The sequence below is a fragment of a genome, unplaced genomic scaffold (genome assembly GCF_019419815.1).
Source record: "Pyrus x bretschneideri cultivar Hongxiangsu unplaced genomic scaffold, Pyrus_bretschneideri_v1 Contig29, whole genome shotgun sequence".
Classification (NCBI taxonomy): Eukaryota; Viridiplantae; Streptophyta; class Magnoliopsida; order Rosales; family Rosaceae; genus Pyrus; species Pyrus x bretschneideri.
In genome coordinates this window covers 4542963-4567707 of record NW_025999601.1, presented here as the reverse complement: position 1 = coordinate 4567707, position 24745 = coordinate 4542963, and the positions used below count along the sequence as shown (strand labels likewise).

At 35.6% G+C, this 24745-nt stretch overlaps 1 protein-coding gene across 3 annotated transcripts; it reads right to left on the bottom strand.

Annotated features, from left to right (window-relative positions):
• Positions 1 to 1357: 1357 nt before the first annotated feature.
• On the bottom strand, positions 1358 to 24745 carry LOC103930990 (DNA polymerase epsilon catalytic subunit A). Of its 3 annotated transcripts, none has more exons than XM_048588849.1 (49): positions 24479 to 24743; positions 24101 to 24166; positions 23940 to 23999; positions 23757 to 23852; positions 22715 to 22875; positions 22450 to 22538; positions 22144 to 22361; positions 21512 to 21598; positions 21227 to 21361; positions 20389 to 20511; positions 19654 to 19737; positions 18895 to 19059; positions 18577 to 18753; positions 17311 to 17424; positions 16600 to 16704; positions 16137 to 16255; positions 15886 to 16027; positions 15727 to 15821; positions 15413 to 15518; positions 15203 to 15282; positions 14373 to 14549; positions 14077 to 14161; positions 13859 to 13939; positions 13633 to 13776; positions 13249 to 13344; positions 12848 to 13048; positions 12077 to 12131; positions 11857 to 11999; positions 11317 to 11771; positions 9855 to 10020; positions 9554 to 9775; positions 9394 to 9468; positions 8835 to 9025; positions 7506 to 7686; positions 7330 to 7394; positions 6689 to 6821; positions 6501 to 6602; positions 6328 to 6411; positions 5960 to 6034; positions 5733 to 5792; positions 5386 to 5648; positions 5157 to 5205; positions 4637 to 4797; positions 4339 to 4405; positions 3506 to 3616; positions 3192 to 3362; positions 2891 to 3103; positions 2416 to 2522; positions 1358 to 1983 (listed from the first exon to the last, which is right to left on the bottom strand). In XM_048588849.1, the coding sequence occupies exons 1-49, from the start codon at positions 24638 to 24640 to the stop codon at positions 1617 to 1619; spliced, it is 6684 nt and encodes a 2227-aa protein (XP_048444806.1). In that variant the 5' UTR covers positions 24641 to 24743; the 3' UTR covers positions 1358 to 1616. The 3 variants fall into 3 exon arrangements, 2 of the variants coding, with proteins under 2 accessions (XP_048444806.1, XP_048444807.1); XM_048588850.1 differs by having other exon boundaries at positions 9855 to 9996; XR_007260047.1 differs by lacking the exons at positions 1358 to 1983; positions 2416 to 2522 and having other exon boundaries at positions 2963 to 3103; positions 3192 to 3376; positions 24479 to 24745.

The following is a 24745-nucleotide window of genomic DNA, read 5'->3' as shown; positions in this document are numbered from 1 at the left end:
GTTAGTTCTATGGCAAGAGCCAGCAAAAAAAATCTTGATTCGAAAAAACACATCTTTTTGTGGGATGATGCTTGAGGGTGAGGTTCAATGTGTTTAGTTTGAAGTCAAGTAGCTGATTTACGGGGTTGTATTCAATTAGGATTATATGAGATTTTAAAGGAGTTCGAAAATTTATGGGTATTCAATTAAGATTTTAATCGAATTAGTGAAATGCAGGTTGTATTTGATTTGGATTTGAAAAGAGTCGGTCAAAGTATGGTGGTATTTAATCCAGAATTTTAGAATAATTTTTAAAATCTGAGAGCATTCAAAAAGTCAAGGAATTTGTAGGATTTAATAAATTTGTTGATTTTGATGCATTCTAGAGTGTGAGGTGTAAATATCAAAGTCCCTCACAAATCAGGCACCCCTCCTCCATATTTCAAGCTGATAAAATATGAACAGCATCCTCAAAAACCTTTCTCTAGGTACTATATAGACAATATGTTATGTGTTTGTGTCAATAATTTGCATTTTGAGTACGACAAATTTGATTACATAAATCTCTCTTTTTATTTCTGCGATTTTATAGTTTGCAAGACAAGACATGTGGTCAGCGGTTTTATCAATGTTGTAATTATGAAAAAATAGATGGCTTTAATTTGAAGATATGCAAATTGTTAACCTTTTAATATTCTATTCTTGTATTTTTCTTAAGTGATTATGTACATAAAATGGCTCGAAATATGAATGGGGTAATAAAACAATTCAGGACGACTTGTTGGAGGAGGAAGACATTGAGGGGAAATAGGGGATGAAGAAGTTGAGGAAGATGAGCAAGAAAGTGAATGGAGGATGACGAATTAGAGTAAGAATTGAATTTGTGGCTTGCATTCCAATGAGTTCAATAAAGATTTTTTACTTACAAAAAAAAAAAAAAAAAAAAAAAAAATTGCCCAATAACTCCATTGGACTCCATAAAAATCCACTAAACTTCGAAACGAAATTCATATCAAATCGTTTTATAATTCATTGAATTCTGTATGAATCAATTAAAATTCATGAAATCCGTGAAAGTTTATAATTACATTAAACTCTATTAGATTCCTAATTGAATAGACCCTCCTAAATCGAAAAAGAACTAGAGGGAGGAGGCCTCCAGATGAACTCATCATCGCACGAGCGCCCTTATCCTTTGGAGAAACCTCCACAGGAACCACACACAGTAAGTTTTCATATTGCCAAGCATTGTTACAGGTAAAATAACCAACCGTTAAATTCCAATCAATGTCAATTGATTCCTCGAATTTGAGCACGCGATAACTTAGAGAAATCAACTCGAATGAAGGGTCGGCATAGGTTAAGAAAGATGTATAGCGAGTGTGAACCATCTTTGAAATTTAACATTATTTTGACCATTTACAATATCATCTGTTACACATTTTATGTACAAGTGAAAGGGTAGTGCTCCCTACAGAGGAAATTCCTTCTATTGGTTGCGGCATTTGAGCTCAACACAAATTACTTGCACAGATTGTGCTACAAATCGATAGCTATAGTACCTCGCTGAATGCCCATCATTTCTGCGTCACACATTTCTGTTCATCTTCAAAATATAAGAAATCTTGGCTGCTCCCTTAAGAGTTATTCATTTCTAAAATCCATTCAATGCACTCTTGGAGAAGTTGAAATTTCTGATGAATGGCAATCTTCCAAATTAACTCCATTTGGGTATGAAATTCAGCTGCGTTTTGTCTGCACTTATATGTGCCAGCGCATACACATTGCTCTGCTAAACGTGCAGCTTTAACTTGGTGACACCTGAGGCATTGGAGATCCTGTAGTTGGTAGAGACGCTCTCTCTGCCGCACAATCTGAAGAAGGCCGTTCTCCATCACCTCTTTGTCATAAAGCTGCCCACATTGTGGTACACAACAACGCCACTCCCCGGCTAGAAGAGCTGAGTCGCGGCACAAGTCCAGGTCTCTACAGTCGTTGCAGTAGCTGTCAATATGGCAAAAAGAAGGGTAGATATCAATCAACTTGAAAATTTCACGTTAACTAGTTCCAAGAAATTAAAGCAAACTCGGAAAGATTTTAAAATTCTCCAATTTATGAAAGAAACGAAGAAGAAATTAAGATTATGGATAAGCTTGAAAAGCGACCACGATAAATGAAACACTGGGATGACTTGTGTTTGCACAATGGAATCAAGTAGATTTTGCAGGGTAATCTAATTTATAAATGGGGGACAAAGTCAAGAACCACCATCTAACCGGATGTGTTTCCTCAAAATAATAGCAGCAACCATTCGACCAAAATACAAAAGGCCAACTACCAATACCATTATGTGGCTTGAAAATGCACAAGCACTAAGAAACCTTATCGAGTGCAATCTGTAAATTACAATAGGCCATTGCTTTTTTACTTATATACCTGCAAATGACATTTGGTAAAGTGAAGGTTGCGCCGGGATCACGAAACTCTGCTTCAGGGGCAAACTCCCTCACACGTACAATCTTCAACAGATTCTTTCTCATTACCTGAAGGGTAAGGACACAAAGTGAACTTTACTTCATTTGCAAGAACAAATACAAAACAATTCCAAAACTTCACTAATGTGGGTAAAAGTTAAGGCAGTTGGATGTTTGATAATCTTCAGTTGCACCTAGATGATTTAAAAGATAAGAAGGAAATTACACCAACAGATTAAAAAAATTGGTTCCTTCACATGTTCAGATATACATTCGGGTCCAAGGGAGACTACCACATGTGTGACTTAGTAGCTAAATGGATGGCAAACTAATCAGTGAAAGGGGTGCGAATAGAGTTTCCCTATAATTAAAGCATCCAATTTTGTGCAAATGTGATTAGGACTACATGGCATATGATTCAGTAGAGCAAATAATACCAGAACATCATGGATAACATTTTGGTCAATGGAGAAAACACCGCAGACGTCCTTAATGAACTCCAGTGCTGCATCCCCTTGGTGGATATTACCGGCAATTTGTGGCAGCCCAAGAGATGTATCATGGTCATTCTCTGATTTTTTCAGTTCCTTCATATGAAGTATCGTATCATGAACAATTCCCAGAAGTTTATCTGTAAAATATGAGCTGATCTGTGGAACATAAACCAGAACTAATCAGATCTTAGACAGTAAACCAATAAGCTGCACAACTTTTTCAAGAATATGTCATCATTCATACCTGTCCTTTAAGGAAATCTATCATATGAGACTCAAAAGTCTCAGCATCTGCTACAGTGATTGATGGTGTGCAAATGCTGTCATTCTGTAAAGATGTTCTAACTGCTGCCTGCTTTTGTGCGTAGTCCCAGGGAATATACAGAAATTGAGATACAATATAAACAAAGTGGTCCTGCAAAATGAAACCTGTATATTATTAACCAACCATGATCTCAAGATCTACTGCTTGAATTGAAACCTGAAGTATGATTATAACAATTTCTTGGTCGTTCAGCATGCATACTAGGGCAAACTAACTATTTTTCAGTAACTAACCTGAATTTTCTTGGGTAAGTATTCAGCAATATTCCAGCTTGATACAATATCCATTTGAGCTTCACCATCCATGCTTCCTTCATCTCTAACCGGAATTCCACCATAGTTATACTATCATAGAAAGCCATGATGACTCAGACCAAAGCGAAAAGATAAAGAAAGGCACGGGGAACACAAAAAAGGTTCTAACTTATTAGTTCAACCATTAAATGCATAAATGTCAAACACTTTAATATCCACTAGTATCTTTATGCTTTCCTAGTAATTTAATCAATATTTATCTTCCAAAATGACACAATTTATGAGGCGCCAGCGGGCCCCGCAAAATAGAGCAAACCCACTAATAATTGACATTCATGGCAGAAATGGAAATCATCTGTTAAGAGTATCATTATAAACTGATGTACATTAAGGAAGAACTTTTGAAGACTTTCAAGTAAGGATGTTCTTATTTAAAAATGAAGGGCAGTACCCCACAATGCAGTTCAAAATTGTAATCGCCTTTATAGCCATCCATGCAAAATATCAGCCATATCAGAAACTGCTTGGTCATATAATATTGTGCTGACAAATACAATCTGTCATGATCTTAACCAAATGGTTAAACAATTCCGGATTCATAATATTTTTTCACATGGATCATCCTAGAAGGATAATCTAAAAATTGGACACGTTTGCTCATTTGAATGCATGATAGAGATATGAAGTTTTTTTTTTTTTTTTTTTTTTCCTAAAGTGCAAACATTGTCACTCGAATCTTCCTTGTACAAATAAAAATTGACAGTTCTGCTCGTAATTAGAGAGAGAGAGAGAGAGAGAGAGAGAGAGAGAACCTGGTCCATGAAAAGAAAAGAATGCCAGAAGTGTAGTGGTTCAAGCTCAATCCACTCAAATAGTTCTCTACATATCAATCACAGGGAATTACAACAAGAAAGATGAAGTATGCAAAGAAATGTTCACTTGCCAGACAATCTGACAACATAAATTGCTTATGCTGCTAGATTGTGAATCTAAAGTATGGACCATTGAATTGGTTGATTCTTAATTAAATCTGTGCTCTAGATTCACATTTGGCAAGAAAACATTACCTGACACAAAAACCAAGAAAAACAACTCCTAACTCATACCAACCTCGTTTGCAGAGTTTTAAGCAAGCTATCACAATAAGCTTTGGCAGCTGACAGATCAAATTTTCCTGTGTCTATGATGACCTTGTAGAAATTCGCGAATATTATCTTGGCACCCAATTTGCGGAACTCAGTCGTTAAAATTGCAAGCACCTTTTTCATGACCTAATAAAATTTAACAGCAGAACAAACCATAAACCGACTGATTACGTCCTTTTTCAAACACAAACGGACTTATATTCATTAAATCAACCAGTTTTAAGAAGAATAATAACTTTGACCAAGCTTCTTAACGTTGTGAAAAGGCCTACAATATTTTGCAAACATTATCTAAAGCATTACAACCCTAATTCATACTATAATATCTATACAATGTCAAAAGGTTTGTAGCTCAAGTGGTTAAAAGAAATTACCCTTGCACCCAAGGTCCTGAGCTATGTGCAACTCCCCCTCCCTCATTTTTTGCATGTTTAAAGGAAACATAGAATGTTGTAAAAAGTGGATGTTATTTACTAAAGATTTACCTTATGAAGTATGCGGTGAAGAGCTGGATCATGAAGCTTAGACTGGGGGCTGCATTACGAAGGAACCAGCACGTATATGAGTCAGAACTAGAGGAACGAGTAACAAAAATTGGAACAATCCTACATATTGAAAAAAGAAAATTGAAAGTAATAATTATAGTATTTTGATAGGAGGGGAAGTAGTAAGTATGTGTGATAGAAAATGAGGTATTAAACAAGAGATGGAAACCTGCAAAGCCATCGATATAAATGTTGCAATAATGCATCAGCGTAAACATTTCCAGACGTAACTGCATTTGAAAGACACCTCTGAATCAACTGTTTCAGGACTCGGAATGTAGGAGCACATGAGGAAGCTTCATCAAAGCCAACATGTGCATCAAAAGTATGTACTCCCGAGTTCATGTCTGATTCAAATCCTAGCAAAGAACCTCCTTCAATTTCATTCACCTGGTTGCTTTTTAAGAGAGCATTTACAGCCAGGTGATGTATCTACACGGAAACATCATATGCTTTTTAGTACAACTGACTCATATTTCACACTTGGAAAAGAACAGGTAGACAATATTTCACGACCTTTAACTCCACGGTGACCTTCCTATATGCTCCAGGGTAAGAAAAATTAAGTTCACAGACCTGTTTCACGAAAGCCACAAATAAGCCAAGTAACACAGAATCAAAATATTTTCTTCCTGAGAGACAATTAATACTTATATATTAGTTAAATACATTATTAGAAGGGATGGGTCCCATTTTCTTTTCTTAACACCTTAACGCCCTTGTATATCTATTTTGAGACTAACCTCATCAGCAAAACATGAATCTTCTTCATTAATGCCTCCTAGATCTGGAATACCATCATCAGATATCCAAAGCACCTGTAAACTCAATATTCAATATTCTAAGGATGGGGAAAAGTTTCAAAGAACAAAGCAAGCAGAAAAAACGAAAAGTGGAAAGTGGAATTGGACATTTGAATCCAGAACCTCCGGCAAACCAAAGGTTTGATTGTAAGTTACGATGGCACAAGATTAATTGCTTGAGAATAAATCAATAATTTATATCAAACTATCAAGCTAACGTTGAAGGGCTTCAGTCTTATTGCTACAAAAGTATGTAGTACATCTGAAAGCTTAAAGATAATGTATAAGATATTGGGTCAAAGAAATACCTGTTGTTGATCACGTAGTGCTCTTGAAAAGAAAATATCTGCTGTATGTATAAGCCAGTCGAGTTCGAAATTTCCCAATGGAACCTGCCCCAGTAAATTTGAGAAATTTATTTATCCACTATAAACAAGTTAAGAGAAATTTTTTTTTTTTTTGTACGGAATATAGTTATTACATGAGCATATCTTGAGAGTGAAATTCTCTCATTCAACCACTGAGGTGATGCAGCACAGCGCTGCATTCCAATTTTTGCAGCCACTTGCTGCCACCCAAGAACCTATATGAAGCAATAAAATCCTTTCAGTCTGATGCATATAAAAAATGCACTTGAAGAGTGAACTCTGTTAGATCGAAATAAATTACCTGGTAAAGACTATCACGAGCATTGGAGGGAATGCTCACGCAAGGAAAATCATCAAGAGCTCCTATACATGACTTCATCAATTGAAAATTTGGGCATTCGATAACAGCAATTGTAGGTCCGGAATGTTCATGTCTGCCGGACATCAAAACCACACAAGGAATTAACCAAGCTTCTATATAACATTCCAGTATAAACTGCAAGAAAATTGGTAACCAACCCAGTCGAATGGCATATCAATAAAGCTCCAAGTAGAAATCATAAAATGTAACGTTTAAATAGTCAGTGAAAGATATATTAACATTTGCTTCCAACCGTGAGAAACTATTATACATTCTCTGACCAAGAAGCACTAGCTTACCTGCAACTTAAATTGTAGTTCACAAGTGTCTTATAAAACATATGTTTACACCCACCCACATGTATTGGTAAATTAGCAAGATTGTAATTTTAATTGAGAAATATTATTATCCATTCACTTTGAGCCCAATCAGAGCTTCTCTCAAATATATAGATGCCTGGAAACCTATCCTTATGGTCAGGCAGAAACTCTGATAGATAGAATGCTATTGTCATGGAAAGCAAACAAGATTTCTCCCTTGAGATAGCCCCCTTGCAACAATGAAAAATCATGGAGTCAAACCTGTACTCATTAATTGCACGGTGCAAAATTGTTTCAGCATCCTTGACGAATCCAACATAGTCCACCTAAAATTAGCTCACAAGATAAAGAGGATGAATATAAGAGCCACTGAAAGTTAAAAATAATAAATAATAAAAAACCAGGAAATCTTCACCTGAAAAAATCGGTGTGTTTACCTTTATAATGATACCATTCCTAGGAGGTGGCTGAATTGATAATGTTTGGCATGCATCACGGAATAGTTTTTCCAGAAAAGATGGTGACAAATCTTTATTTTGATAAGGATTTACCACCACAACCGTTATTGTTGCCGATGCAGGAAAATAGGCAATATATATAGCTCGCCCTTCAGATGTGCTGACATTAATAAAATTTAACATTAATTGCTATATATTTCTCTGAAGAAGATGAAAGCACAGAACAGATATGGATTTGGAAGAGCAGACAAATTATGATCAAAATGCATCAAGTCTGATTAGAAAAGAATGAAAATGGTCAACAAAGAAGATAACAAAGCAAGTTGCTCACAATATGAGAAAACAAAATCAAAGGAAGCCGGAGTGCGACATTAAATAAAGGACTTCTGTAGTCTGTGACTAAGAGACATTGACTTCTAATACTAGAAATTAACCCCCTATAATAAAATAATAAAAACATGGGAAGTCAACTATTTATCCCCCTTTGAAAGCAGTAAAAGAACTAAACAAAAATCCTATTACTAACATTTTCTTCAACGTATTTCTGTATAAAAAAATCCAAATCCACAGAAGAATTGGCTACTGTCTTGAGACCCACTGGAATTTTCCAAAACTTCCGCAAGTTCTGCCCCTGATATGATAGAGCAAATTATGGTTATTAATGCGCCACTGATTCAAATATTAAATACATTTGTACGGGGAAAACCTCCATGAGATGATTTTTCAGTCGCCTCAACGAGTTGCCTTCAACTGGATAAAATGCACAAAGCAATGGCTCTATAGAATGACAAGTGGAATTTCTCTTTTTTGGAATTGAGAATTACAACACAATTTTAACTAGAACTGCTATATGGCAAATTTGCGAGTGGCTTGTAACTCGGTTAAGAGCATTTTCCCTTGCACCCGAGGTCCCGTGTTTGAATCTCACTCCCCATAGTTTAACGAAAAATTATACTGATTGTTTGTTAAAAAAAAAAAAAACAAAAATACTAGAACTGTTATATTTTTATAATTCAAGTCTTGAAAGACTTTTAATTCAACCTCTCACATCAGAAATAGCAAACGGTGACCTTATTTTATTGTTTTGAATTGTATAATCAATATCCCAGCCCCCTCCAACAAACAATAGAAAAGGAGGGAGTGGGTGGGTGGAGCTGCCTCGTTAATGTATGGAAAGTATTTAACGGTACCATGTGAAATCAGAAGACAAAAAAAGTTGCTTACTGTGAAAATTTTCGACATGGAAACATTGCTTCACAATATCTTATAATCAAGAAACTGATTTACTGGTAACCTACAAAAACTCACCTCTGATACAAGTAAAAGAATGAGATGGACTGGTCAAGATATGAACACTCCGTAGTTGTCTTCATGTGCAGTTCACTAACAGTCCAACCATCTTGGACGTTTCTCTTCTTAGCAGTTTTATCCACTTTGCAGACACAACCAATCTGAACGATTGCATTGAACTCCAAAGGTACCTTTGTTTCATATATTCCCTGGACAAATATTTGAATTTTAATCAAACTGAATCTATCAAGAGATATCACCATTCAGAATTACAGAAGATAAATCTTAACAAACTTAGAAGAGAGAATTCTAAAATGCATAGCCTTGAGTATCATTGATTGCCAAGAAAAGAGAATTCTAATTCAGGACTACGGAGGATAAATCTTAACAAACTTAGAAGCAAAAATCATCACAGTATTCAGAACTATAAAAGAGAAATCTTGACCAGGTTTGGGTTAATCGACTGAACGAAAATTGTGAAGGTGAAGTCAAGGATGAAGTAATTCATGACCGATACCAAAATTGTAAACTTAATAAAAAGTGAGGGGGATAGTTGATATGAAAATCATGAACTGACCTCAACTTCTGGATCGCCAAGAAGAGCTGCAAGCTTTTTACTAATTGTCCTAAACCGACCCTCATCAATTGCAGCCTATCAATATTTGTAGAGGAAAAGAAAGGATATTAGACCTCAGAAGAAAACAAGTAAAGAACCACAATTTAGCAACCATAAGTACCTCATATAGGTGGTAGATATGCCTTCCATGAGGAAGAGCCTTTTTGACATCCTTTCCTGGAGGTATTTCTTCACATATCTTTTCAAATATCTTTTCAATAGGTGCTTTAGAATTAATGTAAAAAACTCTTGGAACAGTAACAGGAATCTTAATCATGATTCCTTCAGTAACCACCCAAGCGTAAAATTGGTCACCCTGAGAACTAGGCACTAGTTGTAAAATCTGAACCACAGAAATTAAGTAGTGATTAGATAATTATTCAGGGCTTTCCAGCCAAATTGATGAATTAAATGAGAAATACCTGCCAATGACAGCGTGTTAGGGTATCTTCATGCCTTGTAAAATATGAATTCACACCTATTTTTCCCTGAGTTCCTTTCTGCTTTCTACCACCACCATGCAGCTCATTATTAGCATGGTGAGCAGACCTTGTGTTATTTAATCTGTCAAGTTGGATGGCAATTTTCCTAAATGTTACTTCGTCAACACCATTAAGAAAATCTGATCTAAGCTCAATATAAGTACCGTTCTATGAACACAAAATAACACATGATGCTTTCATTGGAAGATCTGGATCGAGTTGGCAAGAGTTAGGGATGACAAGAACTATCTTATCAAGGGTGATAACAGAGATGGTGAGGTTAGCGCTACCTAAAACTGAAATCAAGACAGAAATCATCGTACCTGATTGAAATGATAGTATCTGGTTCCCATGAATTTTCAACAGTTGCATTCATACCCAAATCACACATCCATCCTCTTAAACGAGGCAACCGACTGTATCTTGGTAATTTATGGACTGTGCATTATTATGACTAATAAAAGCACACACAAAACACAAAGAATTGTTATTGAGGGTCGGCTAACATTGCCTACGTCTCCATTTGATCCCTAGGAAATCCAAAGCACTATGTAGAATCGCACAGATTACATGAACTTGTTGAAACCCTATATAAATCGTAAATCTTCAAAATCCTGCTGCAGATTTTCTCTCAAAAGTTTAGATCTCAAACCCATGTATGACTAGGATAATTAAAACTAGTAGAACTAGGGTAGTACTCTTTCTTTCCTAATTCTACTCCCAAACCAACTAGAAAAACAAAAGAACATAGGTCTCGTAAAACCAATAGAAACCTTAAGCGCCAATTGTATTTTTGCTTTTGGATTTCTTCTAATAAATCATAATACTGACTGGTTTTAATTAGCCAATCACAACAGCAAGTCCAAGTATCTCCATAAACGATTGAATATTATCGGATTTAAGAGTTACTGAGATTATTGTGGTTATGGCTACTATTGAATTCACAAGTTATTGCATAGCATGTACAACGAAACAGGTCCGACTTGGTTTTCATTGGTGAGCCTCCTCAGAGACAATGGAATTCTGAGGGTCCTTTGTATGACAAGTATTCCCCATAACAACCCATAGAGACTGACAAACAGGATTGAACATTATGAGATCCAACAGATAATGATAAATGTGAGATCCTAAGTAACGTAGTGATCAACATTCTAGGCATAATTTCGAGCATCAATGAAACAATAGAATGCATTCATATATGTACACAGCATCGCGGCTTGCACCTGAAATAAGATACTTGACTTTACCTTTCTACCGTTAATAAGATATGCATCTCATTCCAGGGAGGTATTAAGAAAATTTCTAGAAGTTCATGAACCTTTAGCAGATGGCACTTTGCACTTACAATTTCCCTAGGCTTTATACATATGTAATATATAGGACGGTAAAGACAAGAAAGTACCTTTGCTTCTTCCTCCTGTCAACAGTATATTTCCATTTTCTCTTCTTCATTTCAAGCCAACCATTATAATCAACATTTCTATCAATGCATTCTAAAGGGACACCATTTTGCTCTTGACACTCATTTTCTTTATTATTAGTTTGTTGTTGCTGTGAATTTATTTGGCAAGTTGTCTTGACTGAATATTTCTTGCTATTGACTTCATAACAGCGAACAATTGGTCTGGGTCCACTTATGGAACTGCTTTTTTTGTTGAAGTCTTCCAAATCATCCACAATCTCTTGGTCAATCACATGATTAGAGTCAATAGCATCACTGCTCTTTTCTAGCAAATGATCCCTGTTCAATGACTTGAAGATATCAACCAACTTGCGCTGGCGAAATTTGTCATCCTTCTCACGAACCTTCTTATGCAGCCAATCAGGATGAGCTACCCTAGGAACAGGATTTGCAACCTGAAGAAAATTCAATTGATTCACGTACAACTACAGCCACAGAGAGAGAGAGAGAGAGAGAGAGAGAGAAGTTCACAAGCAATACCTTTTGCATTGCAGCCGGAATGGTGACAATTTTCTGAATTGATGAACCAAGGCGTTGCTTGTAATAGGACCAGTCAATAATGGAACGAATGCCAACATCTGATGAAACCTTGCACCACTTCCTTACGTAAAACTTCATAATTTCTGATAAGTTGAAATACAATCACTCTTTAGAATGTTAGCAAGAAAATGCAATACCAGAAATAACAACAGAAGTTTACCAGCATCTGTTTCAAATATTGCAACTGGAACAGCACGCTCACTAACAGGTGTGCCCTACTCAAGTTAACATCACAACAAACTTTTAGATTCGCATGACCAAGAGTTGAAAAGAGATTCAAAAACCAGTATAATAGTAATACCATTTTCTTTCTCCAAGTCATTAGAGAGATATATCTACAATGGGAAAGAGAGTCATACAAGCACGGGGGAAACCAAATTGCAAAAAGAGTAAAAAAATTTAATATTGCAAGAAAGCAAGTCCAAATTGAAAAGTCCACAGAACCCTTGATTGAAAAAAAGATTAAAATTACAATCAATTCCTAAAATGCTCCCTCCATCTCAATCCCTCAAGCTCCGTCTTCTATTGTTTATATATTTGGGTAGTTGAATTTGCGGAAATTACCGTTTCAGGTCGCTAATGTGCCATGAATCGGTACACTCGACCCAATTTGGAGGAGGTCAGCAAATTGGGTTATTCAACAAGATATATTTAATCTGTGACAATATTGAATTCCCTATCATTCATATTCCTTGTGAAGGTTAAGCTCCAAGAATTCAGGTGAAGATAAGGAAGTTATGGAGACACGTTATGACCCAAATGTTTCTTTTCTTTCTTTCTTTTTGCTTCTCCTTTTTTATTTTTAGTCTTATAAGTTTATAACCATACCTAGACTTAGGGTGTGTACCCTTACCCACCTTCCAATGCATTACTAGCTGTTCTCTCAATTTCATGAAGATGATCCAATGAAACAAGTTTCCAAGTTATGTACCTTTGGTTCACATGCAACTATATATTGGCAACGCAGTCCTTTCTCTTTGACCATCGTATCACCAAGAAAATCAGCAAGACGTCTTGCAGTGGTCACTGCACATGACTTTTGCTCTCCATAGTCTACTAAAGACTTGCTCATGGTGCTTGACTCTGATATATAATCCAGCAACTCACTGTCTGCAATATCCTTTCCTTGATTCTGAGAGAATGGAGGATAAAAAAACATTGAACTTTAAACTACACATCTTTTTTCAATCTTGATTTAATCAAACAACTATTAGCATCCTTGAGTATTAAGTTATGAAAAAGAAAGTCCCTCAAGCACATGCTGGGGAATGTTTCGACTTTTAAACAAAGCAACTCTGATGATTAAAGACAGAACACTAAATGTTTACATACATCAAGGAGATCAAGCCAACGGTTGGCGACAGAAGCAACTGCAAAATAGCATTCCTCTAAAGTAGAACCGTGAAGGAACTTATCAAAAAGCTCAGCCTGAAAACAAGAAAGGTATTTCACATGTTGGTAATTACAAGCCTCATGAATTTTCAAAAGCACAAATATGTAATACTAATAAGCATTAAGCAATAGGGTATCAACGTACAATCTATTACATAAGTTTCTACTCTTGAAGAGATTAATAATTAAGGAGTCAGTTTGGCCACAATTTAGGAATTGAAATTTTAAAAGGCAGCTCTATGGGATGGCTCAGTTCAAGACTTTTTTTTCTGGTTTTTAATCATCTCCTACATATTCATTTGATATTACAAGTAAAAGAGATACCTGGAAAACTTTGATGAGCTTCAGCTCACCTCTACGCTTGATCTCGAAACCTTTAAGTTCAGCAAGGGTCCCATCATCATTAAAAACAGCATATCGCTTCTTAATTAGAATGCCTTCTTCTTTAGAAGCAGGAAGAATCATTGCCTGCATGAGAGCAATAGTTTAGATTGAAATTACATGAAAAGAAAAAGTCAAAACAAAATAAAAACATACTACGCTGTGTTACCTTGTATGGTCCATCCACTTCAAATTCAATTGAACACTCGCTATGAGTTGTGTAAGTATTCTTAACAGGATCTGTAAGAGTCTGGTAAAAATGGTGGTATGGAATTGGAAGGAATGTTATAGTTGAACAAACATGAGAAACCAAATTGCACTATTCTAAGCATTTTGGTTCGCAACACAGTGAAAAGAATCAACATAAAAAAAATGTTCCAAGCTGACCTGGTATTGGTCATTTGTATTGTTTCTCGCCACATCAACATTAAGCATTACACATGGATATGAGATAGTCAGCTTCTTCATGTCTCTGAATATGAATTTCCCATGTTAGTGAGCACCTTTGGAGGAATAATATAAACACTTACCTACTCGAAGGGAAACTATTATCACAAATTAAATGACCAGAGAACACCTAGATTATTTTTGTTTGAGTATAATCAATGGTTATACACATACCAAAGCTGGATTACCTTATGGTATCCATATAACCAAGTGAACTAAGAAGAGAAAAATCATACTTTGTTTTGAATGTAAAGTTCTCCGGAAAAGATCCAGGGAGTGCACACCAGATACCATCTGTGTCTAACTCGAGAGGTTTTCCAATTTTCTCAACCAGCAAGCGAGCATTCTGAATAATTTTGGCTCCGGTATATGTAACTACTCCAGCCATTTCCATGGAATACCATCTTGCACCCCTGAATTAACGTATAAAAGCAACAACAAATGATAACTAGAAGAGAAAACCAAGTAAAAGCAAATATTGTTGTGATTTGACTCGTCAAAATACAAAAGGCCAAACAGGTGTAGGTTTCCAATTGGAGTTGGGAAAGGAGAAAAAGGAATGTGCACAGGTTTTTCCCATAAGAGTTGGCAAATAAGTTTTCTCCAGAAATCCCAATCAGTTAAGGATTAGGAAATAGGTTAGTTTTCCCTTTCTAAAAGGATTTAGAAATCCTATACTTGTAAGGCATGTAACCGTCGGTCGATACACTATTTATAGGCTTGTTGGGGGCTGTTTATTCACATGAACAGCAGAGTGAATACAAGGGCAGAGAATCAAGAGTGAAAGAGATATCTAAAGCAAGGTTTTGGGGTTTAGCACAAGGGGTTTTCAATAAATATTTGTAACCGAGTTGTTATTCTCCATTGTGCAGGTGATTTCTCAAGAGAGATCACATGAGGAATAAGCAAAACTCGCTGAACCTTGCTAAATTCTTTGTGTTTGTGTGTGCCGTGTTTACTTTATTGTTCATATATTAGCGAAGCATCATCTTATTAGTTTGCATAACACCGGAGACTATCAAATGTCCTAAAAGAATACAAAACAGAGAAAAGATATTCAACTCACTTGCGCATGACATATCCATAAAAGGAATTAAGTATACATTTATGTGCAAGTTGTAATGAATCATAAAGCACTACCATATCCTGCAAACAATTTAAAGCCAATAGAAACATGAGACCAGGTTCTATTTAATAAGCTTTATTGCAAGTAAAATTCAAAAACAGAAAAGGAAAGAAGGGGAGAGAGAGAGAGAGAGGTTTAAAATTTTCATACTTGTGCTTCCTGGATTTTTATAGAATTTCCACTAGCCTTGGCTTCAGACAACTTCCCCTTCCAAACCTTATTAAGCCCTTTGTACTCATACCTTCTATCTCGAAAGCTTGAAGCAGATTAAAAGAACACACAATTCAGCACAAATGAGAGAAAAAGAAATTTTACAAAATCAATTATGTTCCAAAATTTGATTAGTAGATTCGATATATTTCCGAAGAAGTTTTCTTCTTATTTAGTTTTTAAAGCAGAAAATGGCTGCTCTTTATAAGATGCATATGGAAAAATTTATAATATAACAAAATCAAGCTGCTCACCTACGAACTGTATCAACATAAAATGAATTTTCCCTCATGCATATCCCTGCTTCTCGAACTTCAGTGACTGGCTTGTCCACTACTCTTCTATACGCCTATCCAAAATTTAGGACTGTTAGGTATTACTTGATAAAATATTGTGAAGAGTAAAGAATATACCTTCTGACAGTATTTTTTAAGACGCTCTTTGAGCCTTGACTGTTGTTCCATTTTAGGCAGCTCAAGAAAAGATTTTGACAGCTTGGAATTGCCACAATCAACAAACTCAGACTCAATTTGCTTCTTCAAATGATAATAGTCACTGAAATTTTTCAAACCATATTCATACACAATAATTAGTAACTCAGTTGATAACCCAAAAGTACAGACAAGGAGAGAAGAAAAAAAAGGAACATATTCGAAGAACATACCTTTTCCTTGCCATGAATATTTCTCCACGCCAAACCCATTCAAGCTTGCGAAGACATGTTTTGCCTGGATGGTCGAAATCACAAGCAGTGCAAATCTCGTCTGTAACTATTGATGATGGCTGGAAATAAACAACTGTCATTACAATGTAACATTTATGGAATCTTCAAACACGCAAACAGAACACCTACAGCAACAATCTGACAATGCAAATGGGAAAGAGTACAATCTTGATGACAATATTGGTGATGGACGTTTCTATAAAAAGTTCATATGTTAACATCATTCCTATAGAAATTAGATAACAGATATGAACAACATAAATCAATGACCCCCTTTTAGTGGACTGTTTGCTACAAATGAAAAGGCAAACAGCAGTTATAAACTGAAAAAGATAGATAAAATGTGTGAATCATATAAAATTGAGATCAGAAATTGCTGAAAGTAATTTATTAAACAGCACACCTGAAGTCTGTTTGTCAAAATGATGTTGGGATACATTGCAGCAACATCCAGATGATAAATAAGGGGGCACTCTTCACGTATAGGTTCATCTCGCAACCCCATAAGCTACAAATTAGTAAAAGGAAGTCACTAATGAGAAAATATTGAAAAGAATATTACCACCCTAAGCATATTTCAATGAACATTCAGTCTTGAAAACTAGCGACTAATTAGAAAAGGATTCAAATTCAGCACAGTAGAAAGTTTGGGTTGTTCAATATCCAATTCAACTGTTTCAATGAATTTTGCATAGGATGACAGATATCCCCGTGAAATCCAACTTAATCCAATATAGTCTGCCACATGCTAAACTAAGAAATCACGACAGATGTGATGGAATTAATTTGGGTATTTGCAATTGTATTTTTCTTGGTATTCAATTTTTATGTGCACTTTATATTATTAAAATGCATAATTGGATTGGATTTGATGATATCATGATAATCTTTTTTATAACAACAACCAAGCCTTATCCCACTAAGTGGGGTCAGATTTATAAATTCTAAAACGCCATTGTGCTATGTTCCAACTAAATACTGCTTGATTAAAAGATGGATGATACTTTTTTGGACTTGATAGATCTTATAATCGAAACTCACAAAACATACTCAGATATGTGTCCAGGCACCATCATACAAGAAAATATCTGCTCGAAAACAAAGTGAACAGTACCTTTTCCAATATAGAACTCTTCACATCTTCATAATTGGATACTGATTCCAAGTCCATCTTACCCTCTACTCTTATAGCATATTTAAGATCTCGATCAAGATTGTTGATCAATTGCTGGAAATCAGAATTCCCAAACCATAAATTAAATACAAAATTACAAATGTATAATGGGTTTTGTAGCATTTGTAGTTAGTAGCAGAGTTATCTCAAATGCGTAGCATCGTCATCCACAGGGGGAAAATTGATTGACTATCTGGAAATATTACAAATAGCAATGAAATCAAGAAAAAGCTATCCTACAAATAACTGCAGAAACAAACACTGATCATTATACACTCATATAAGCCAAAATTACAGGCAGAGAACACAGATTATGCACACTACTACCACCAACAAACCGTTTGAATAATATGCAATCCATGGGAAAAACAGAAAACTGCATACATATGTGATTGCTTGCATAAACAACATACATAGAATTCTCCAAGTTTTCAAATGGAAATTATCGATACATGGATTCTAAATGTAGTGCGATTAACATTTTTTGTATAAATTTCTTTCTTTAACATTTTCTGTTAAAAAAAAAAAAAAAAAAAAAAAAAGAGAATGTTTACACTGATAAAGGTGGGTGAAACTGAAACATGATTTGTGAAAAATATTCCAAGTTTGCAAGAGGCAAATACAGATAATGCAGTAAGGACTTAGCATGTGTTTCCACGTTTTCCACTGCAGAAGTAGTTCAGATTATATTGGTTCTAGGAAGTTCATTGAATGTTAGATTTGTCAAAATATTCTGCCCTTCACCCCAATTGGGTTTTGATTACATCTTGATGGTTTAACAAATTCTTTATTAGTGGACTAAATAATGTGTAGCCACCTGTTTCATTGAAAAATAGAAAATTCAATTTCAAAAAAGACATGTATTTGATTTTAGTGCCCTGTAGACAAATCCAGCTTCATAGAAAATGGGCAGTTTTCCAGCACATAGGTGCTTCTGTTTCAGAAAATTGAGTCAATGAAAATAAATCAAATTCAGTATATGTGGTGTGCTTAAGGATGTTACATAGCATAACAAATATGAGCTTCTAGTCATATGCAATCCATCAGTGGTATGGAGAGATAATGCATCGATCTTTAATATGAAGTGATGTCAAATAAATGATAATGCACAATGAAAATTTAGAAATGATGGCAAGCCAATCAATGAAACCAGAACAACTAGTAAACAATGGAAAGAAACATCGTTACTGAATGATGAAAATATACCTCATAGGCAGAGGCGTCAAGCTTGAAACTAGTTGGAATATCAGATCTAAAAACACCACTTTCAAGGCATTCAACATGGCCACCTATATAAGTCTCACTCTCTAAAAGGTGATTTTTATAGAACTTTTCCGGATCAGATTGGTGTTTATTAGGGCAAATAACATTTGCCTTGTATGCCTGCATAAAACGCAAAAAATATTTGTGGTGGAGAGATAAAGATAATAGCTGAAATATCAAAGATTATTTTTGTGGGTAGAAAACTATAGAAAGTTTGCTTGAAAAAGACAGAATAGCATCTATGAGTGCAAAATAACACACCTGGACCATGAGAAGCATTTCACAAAGAGTTCCACTACCCTTGCGCAAAACCTCGTCCGGGGACATTGGAATAATAGTTGCGAGAGAGAAAATGAATGGATGAACGTAAGTCATATACAAGTAATAAGTCGCGACGGCATCAGAAACAGAATAGGAGGCCATCATCTGCGATTACATGTTTTACATGTTCAACCAATAGAAAAAGATTATTAGAAATATTCCTGTTACAAGAATGTGAAACGCAAACATACTTCAATTGTATGTACATACACACACATATCCACCAGCATGTAATGGAAGGAAGATATGAATACAAACTGGAAACCTAATACCATCCCAACTATCATAGAAAAGAATCAATTGACCCAATATGGAAGCCAAATACCATCACAGCAGTGCTCAAGCATCAGGGTAATTGATAATTTATCAGCCAACTAAGAGTATGTCCATATAGAATTACAGATACACAAACTAACAATTTGATTAATCAATTTTTTCCAGTGAGCTTTTTACATTCGTCCAGTCATCACTATTTAACCCTTGACTGAGGCCAAATTCTACAACCGCAAAGAGACAAAAGGAAAACCTGCCAAGGTAATTAATGGATATGAGCATGCGAGCTGCAATACCATCTGTGGCACTTAATTTCCAGCTCATATTTCATGTCACCGTTACCAATTATTCAACCTTTTCTATCTCAAACACACCATGCCAAAACATTTCTGAAAACAACAGAAAATCATTTCCACTCATCCTCACCTGAGGCTTCTCCTTTGCAAAGCGAACCATATCCTCAGGATTTACCTCCAGCGGATGATAACCTAACTTTGCCTTTGTAACAGCCTGAAATAAGATTTAAATTACACATAATCAAACTTTCAATCCGCATAACAAATACATGGAAACAAATGAATATACTACTTTTTCATCTGGTTTACACAAGCATAATCCAAGTTCAAAGATCATTCTTTTTTCTTACAAAGCTATTAATTGTACTGGGAGGGAGTTGATTTCTAAATCCAAAGATGGGGGTCTGGAAATTGGAAATTTTCTGGTCAGAAACAGAGATCTATTAGCTAAGTGTTGTGTAGGTTCCTCCTTAAGAGAAATTCTTTATGGCATTCTGTAATTTTGGGCAAATACAGGTCCACCATGAGTGGGACTCAAAGACTCTTGTGAGGGGCTCTAACTGGTTCCCCTGGAATGATATTCTAGTCGTTACAACTCTTTCTTGAGCAGCTGGGAGTCCGTGTTGGGGAATGGTGAGGGTATTAAATTCTGAAAGGATCCATGGACTGGGAGAATTTCTTCATGGCCTTATTTCCTAAAATATATAATCTGTCTAGACATACAAATCAATTTATCTCAAGCACTGTCGCACAGAATTGGGATCTGGGATTTAGGACAAATCTGAGTGATAATGAAGTGGACGACTGTCCTCAATGCTGTCTATCTTGAACAAGAAAACAATGAGCTCAAATTGGATAATCATACCTTAAGGCCCTGGCTTCCTTGAGGAAGATAACTATCACGTTTGACCCATGCAAAACAGTCAAGATGGCAAGCAAATTTAGCTCGGCATTCCCCCTGATTCTTGTCACATTGAAATCCAACCTCCTGCAAGCTCAAGCGCAGGGGGAGTTAAATTAGAAGAAATAATTAGTGGAAATTTAAAATGACAATATCTCAGAGATCATTAAACATTAGAAAAATGACAATATCAATGTCACACAAGCCCTTTGTGTTGTGAAATTTTGTCAATTGATAAAAAGCACAAGTATCACAGATAACGAGGTTTCAAAGTTAATTCAAGATTTTCATGTCAGCTTGATACCTGAAATAATTTAAACTGAGTGATGTTTAATTTTTAATTTCTAATAAATGATGTGGATACAGAAAGATAGACAACACAAGTGTAAAGAAGTTATAAGTAAGATTGCACCTCATCCTGAATAAAACAAGAAGTAAAAAGCTTCATATACAGTTAATGCTTTAAATCTAAACATGAGTAGAAAGCTTCTAGCAAACTGTACCAAAACGATAGTAGTTCATGTATAGACTTTTAAATTAAAAGCACAGATGGATGGAAATAAATCAATCAATATGTTAGTCACGTGCATAAGTTTTCTGATTGGACAGTAAAGAAGTTTTGCTGAAAGTTACAAGCCATAGCCCACTGTTATTTACACAAAGAATAAGCAACTTATGCAATCACTGAAGATAAATTTTAGTTCTAGTCTTCTTGGTAGTTATTTGAAGTTGACAGCCTAGAGGTCTTGGATTATATTGTTGTTTTGTTTAAATAAAGTAACTCACAAAATTAGCAACATACATCATTCAGTTTGAACCCATGATACGCGGCTCTGGTTTCCAGGAAAGGCCAGTCGAAAAAATCACCATTGTATGTGACATAAATTCCAGGCTTCACCTCCCGCATATGGGAAAACCATTTTCTTAGAAGCTCTACCTGCAACAAGACCATATCATTTGCAAAAATGACATGTAATTAGAATTCTAAAACCCCTAATATGAACCAAACTAATTATAATATCTGCATTTGAGGGGAGGTAGGTGGGTGTTTGTCGGCATGTGGGGGTGTTGCCATGGATGTCAATACCTCATTCTTCACATTTGTCACCTTGAAAAACCCTTCAAATTCTGGTTTTGGAGTGTACTCCAAATCCTCTATATCATCCCCAACACACTGCACATAACAAAGAAATTCAACCCATCATTACATACATTCAAATATTTTATAGGAAACCTAAACCTATCAACCTTCAAAGTTCAAACTTAGTATCCCAATCGATTGTAGATAACAAGAAAATTAAACCTATCAATACATAAATATAAATTCTTTTCCTTTCATAGTAAACTTAAACCTATCAACCTTTCAAAGTTCAAACTTATTACACCCATTTAACCTAGTAGGAAAATACAAGATTGAAAAAAGAAAATAGATGCAAAACCTTGATGGTAACCCTTTATAAAGAAAGATTTCTAAAAATTCTTTCATATCCTTGCCAAATGAAAATACAAACTGTTTGTTGAATAAAGTTGAAGATAATTAGCTATGCAGGTCCAAAACAGAGGACGTTAAAAAGGAGCATCTAAACAGACAAATATAGCAGCTGCTAACATTCCTTACAACTATGCACATTTATTTATGGCCACAATCCACATACAAGAGGAATCCCAAATGCTAAACTTGGATAAGGGAAGAAATTACTAAAAGGGCGTGAATCCTACCTCTCTGTTAATAATCAAGTAACCTTGTCCATCAACCATGTATGAAATCATCATTATTAAATCATATTCAGCATCTGGAAATTTCAAAGGTAGCTTCGTCGTCTCAATATCAAATGCACAGACATGAGCTTCAGCACGCTGGAGAAGATCTGTCCTCATCTTAAGCACAGCACCAGTACTGGATACACTAATATCATACCACTGCCCGCATCGTACATCTGAGTGGCATGGAATGTGAAAGGTGATGAACTTCAGAAAATAAAGAAAACAAAAATGTCCAGAAAGAAGCAGGATAGTGTAAATCACCATTGTCAATGGCAAAGCGAACATGGTATGGAACATCATATTCACGAAGATCAACAATACAATCTAGAAAATCTTGAGTCCTTTGTTCTCTACAAAACAAGTGCCAAGAGGATCAGAAAACAAAAACAAGTTACAGTTTAATTGAACAGAAAACCAAAAGCTACCGAAAGAAAATGGCAAGGTATCATTCTAACCAAATAAAGATATCTACACAGAGTGAGCTCAACATCCAAAGGTAACAAGAATCAAGACAACATGACCTCACCGTTTCCCAATTAATATTGACTCATAAGCTTCTGCAGCATCAAATTTGGCACAGTTTCTTTCAACGACATGCAGTAGGTCACTCTTGACATTCATTAGTTGTTGAACGTTATCGAATGATAGCTTTAAGTAGGACTTGCGAAGGCCAGACAAATGATTTTTCTGTGAAGTGCAGAAACATATTTGAACACACATTGGGAAATACATATGTGAAAGCAATAATGAAGCATCATGAGAGTTACAATAGCAGCAAAGATAGGAAAATTGGATATCCATTCTAAGTATTTACATGCTGAAAGCCTCAAATAAGCTAATGTTACCATGCATACAAGGAGACATCTCAGATAAATTGTCTGAAAGGGTGAAAAGTTATAACTTATTGAAAGACCAGAATTAAACAATTATCCATTTATCTTGAGATGCTTGCCATCCATACACAGTTTTGCCGATAGCAAAACAAAAGAACCAAACCAAGACAACTAAATTCAGTCAAATGTAATCTCTTTAGATGAGTTTATAGAAATCTCTTTTGGAAAAAAAAAACAAAATTCATGCCCAAGGGCTTGAGGCAAGTTTGGAAAAAGTCTAGGAAAGGATAAATTCAAAAAGTTAAGCTGTTGGAAAATTAGGCCACCTATGCATATCAAGCAAGGAAGAACTAAGACTGGAATATGTCAGCCTGGAAGTTTGAAACCCATGGTTTCCACATATAATTAATCATAAAAGCTTTGTTGAATTGAATGAAAACAAATTGATCATGTATATCAAGCACCAAAAAATGGAAAATTTTTACAGAAAAAAAAGACAGATACTTATCATGAATACATAATAATACTTCCAACTAGCTAATGAATAGACAATGTTTTCGCAGTAGACAGAATGTCAAATTGAACTCAAACTTGCCAAAGCAAAACGTGCCTAAGATCTACCAGGCATAGGTCGAGCGACTCAAACTTGTCATAATTGAATGTCAAAATAGTTAAAAAGGAAAAAATAAGTACCAAGGACTAATAAACTTGGTCAAGTTTTATAAGGTTTCTTACGAGATCAAGATCTTCTTTCTGCATTATTTGAACATCAGCAATTTGATTTTGATAACGCCGTCTCAAATATGCTTCAACGTCCATTTCCATTTTCTCCTAAGATGAAAAAGTCATTCTCACTGTAAAGAGAACTGATGATCAAAGAAACTTTGCCAAAGCAAACATATAAGTTTAAATAGAAACCTTAGTTGCTGCATAGAAATAAGGGCGAAACTTGTATTTTGACTTAAAAGTAGAACCATCCTGCAATTAAAGTAGAAAACAGCTAAGTGATTCGCCAAAAACAATTAACCACCATAAAACATTAACCAACTGTACCAAAACTTGTTTACACAATGTCTTACCTGTGAAACGAAATACAAATCGACACAACTATATAATTTACGGGTCTCTTGATCCTCCCAAGATGACTGCAAAATTACAAGGAAGCATCCATAAATTCCCAAACGACAACACTTTATTATAACTAAACTCAAATTTCCATCATGTGGTTGAAGAAATTAAAATAAATAAATAAAAGCTGAGTAATTGTAAAAGGGCTTTTCAATTCATCCCATTTCCATATACAAATCGCTTCGAAACACAACTTTAACCTTAAAAATCCCAAATTGACACTTTCCCCTTTGCTATCTCAGCAACCAAACAGACCTCAAATAAAAACACAGATTTCTGAAATGGAAGATCAAATGGGGCAAATTTCGACCAGTAGCAAATCAACTTACAGTGGCGAAATTGAGCAACCAGCCAAGCCTGGTATCGCCTTCGGAGAATAGGTCGAACCCTAGCTTGGACTCCAGCTCCTCCTCGGCGGTGCGCATGACCTTCTTCTTCCTGGGGACCCATGAGTCGCCGTGGTCCCGCTTTCGGCTCTGGTAGCCGCTCATTTCTTTAGGCTGGTGAAATGGATATCCGTTTGAGATTTGGGGTTCAGACTTCTGAGAGACAAAAGCTGTGTGTGAGGGGAGGATTTTGGAGGGATGAAAGCGTTT

What these genes read in the sequence shown, in the direction of transcription:
- LOC103930990 (XM_048588849.1), bottom strand. Translation starts at nt 24,640, where the DNA reads ATGAGCGGCTACCAGAGCCGAAAGCGGGACCACGGCGACTCATGGGTC. An exon ending in AGAAAGAAGATCTTGATCTC is followed by an intron (nt 22,876 to 23,756) that starts GTAAGAAACCTT and finishes TGCACTTCACAG; the next exon opens with AAAAATCATTTGTCTGGCCT. An exon ending in TTTTGACAAACAGACTTCAG is followed by an intron (nt 16,256 to 16,599) that starts GTGTGCTGTTTA and finishes GTTTATTTCCAG; the next exon opens with CCATCATCAATAGTTACAGA.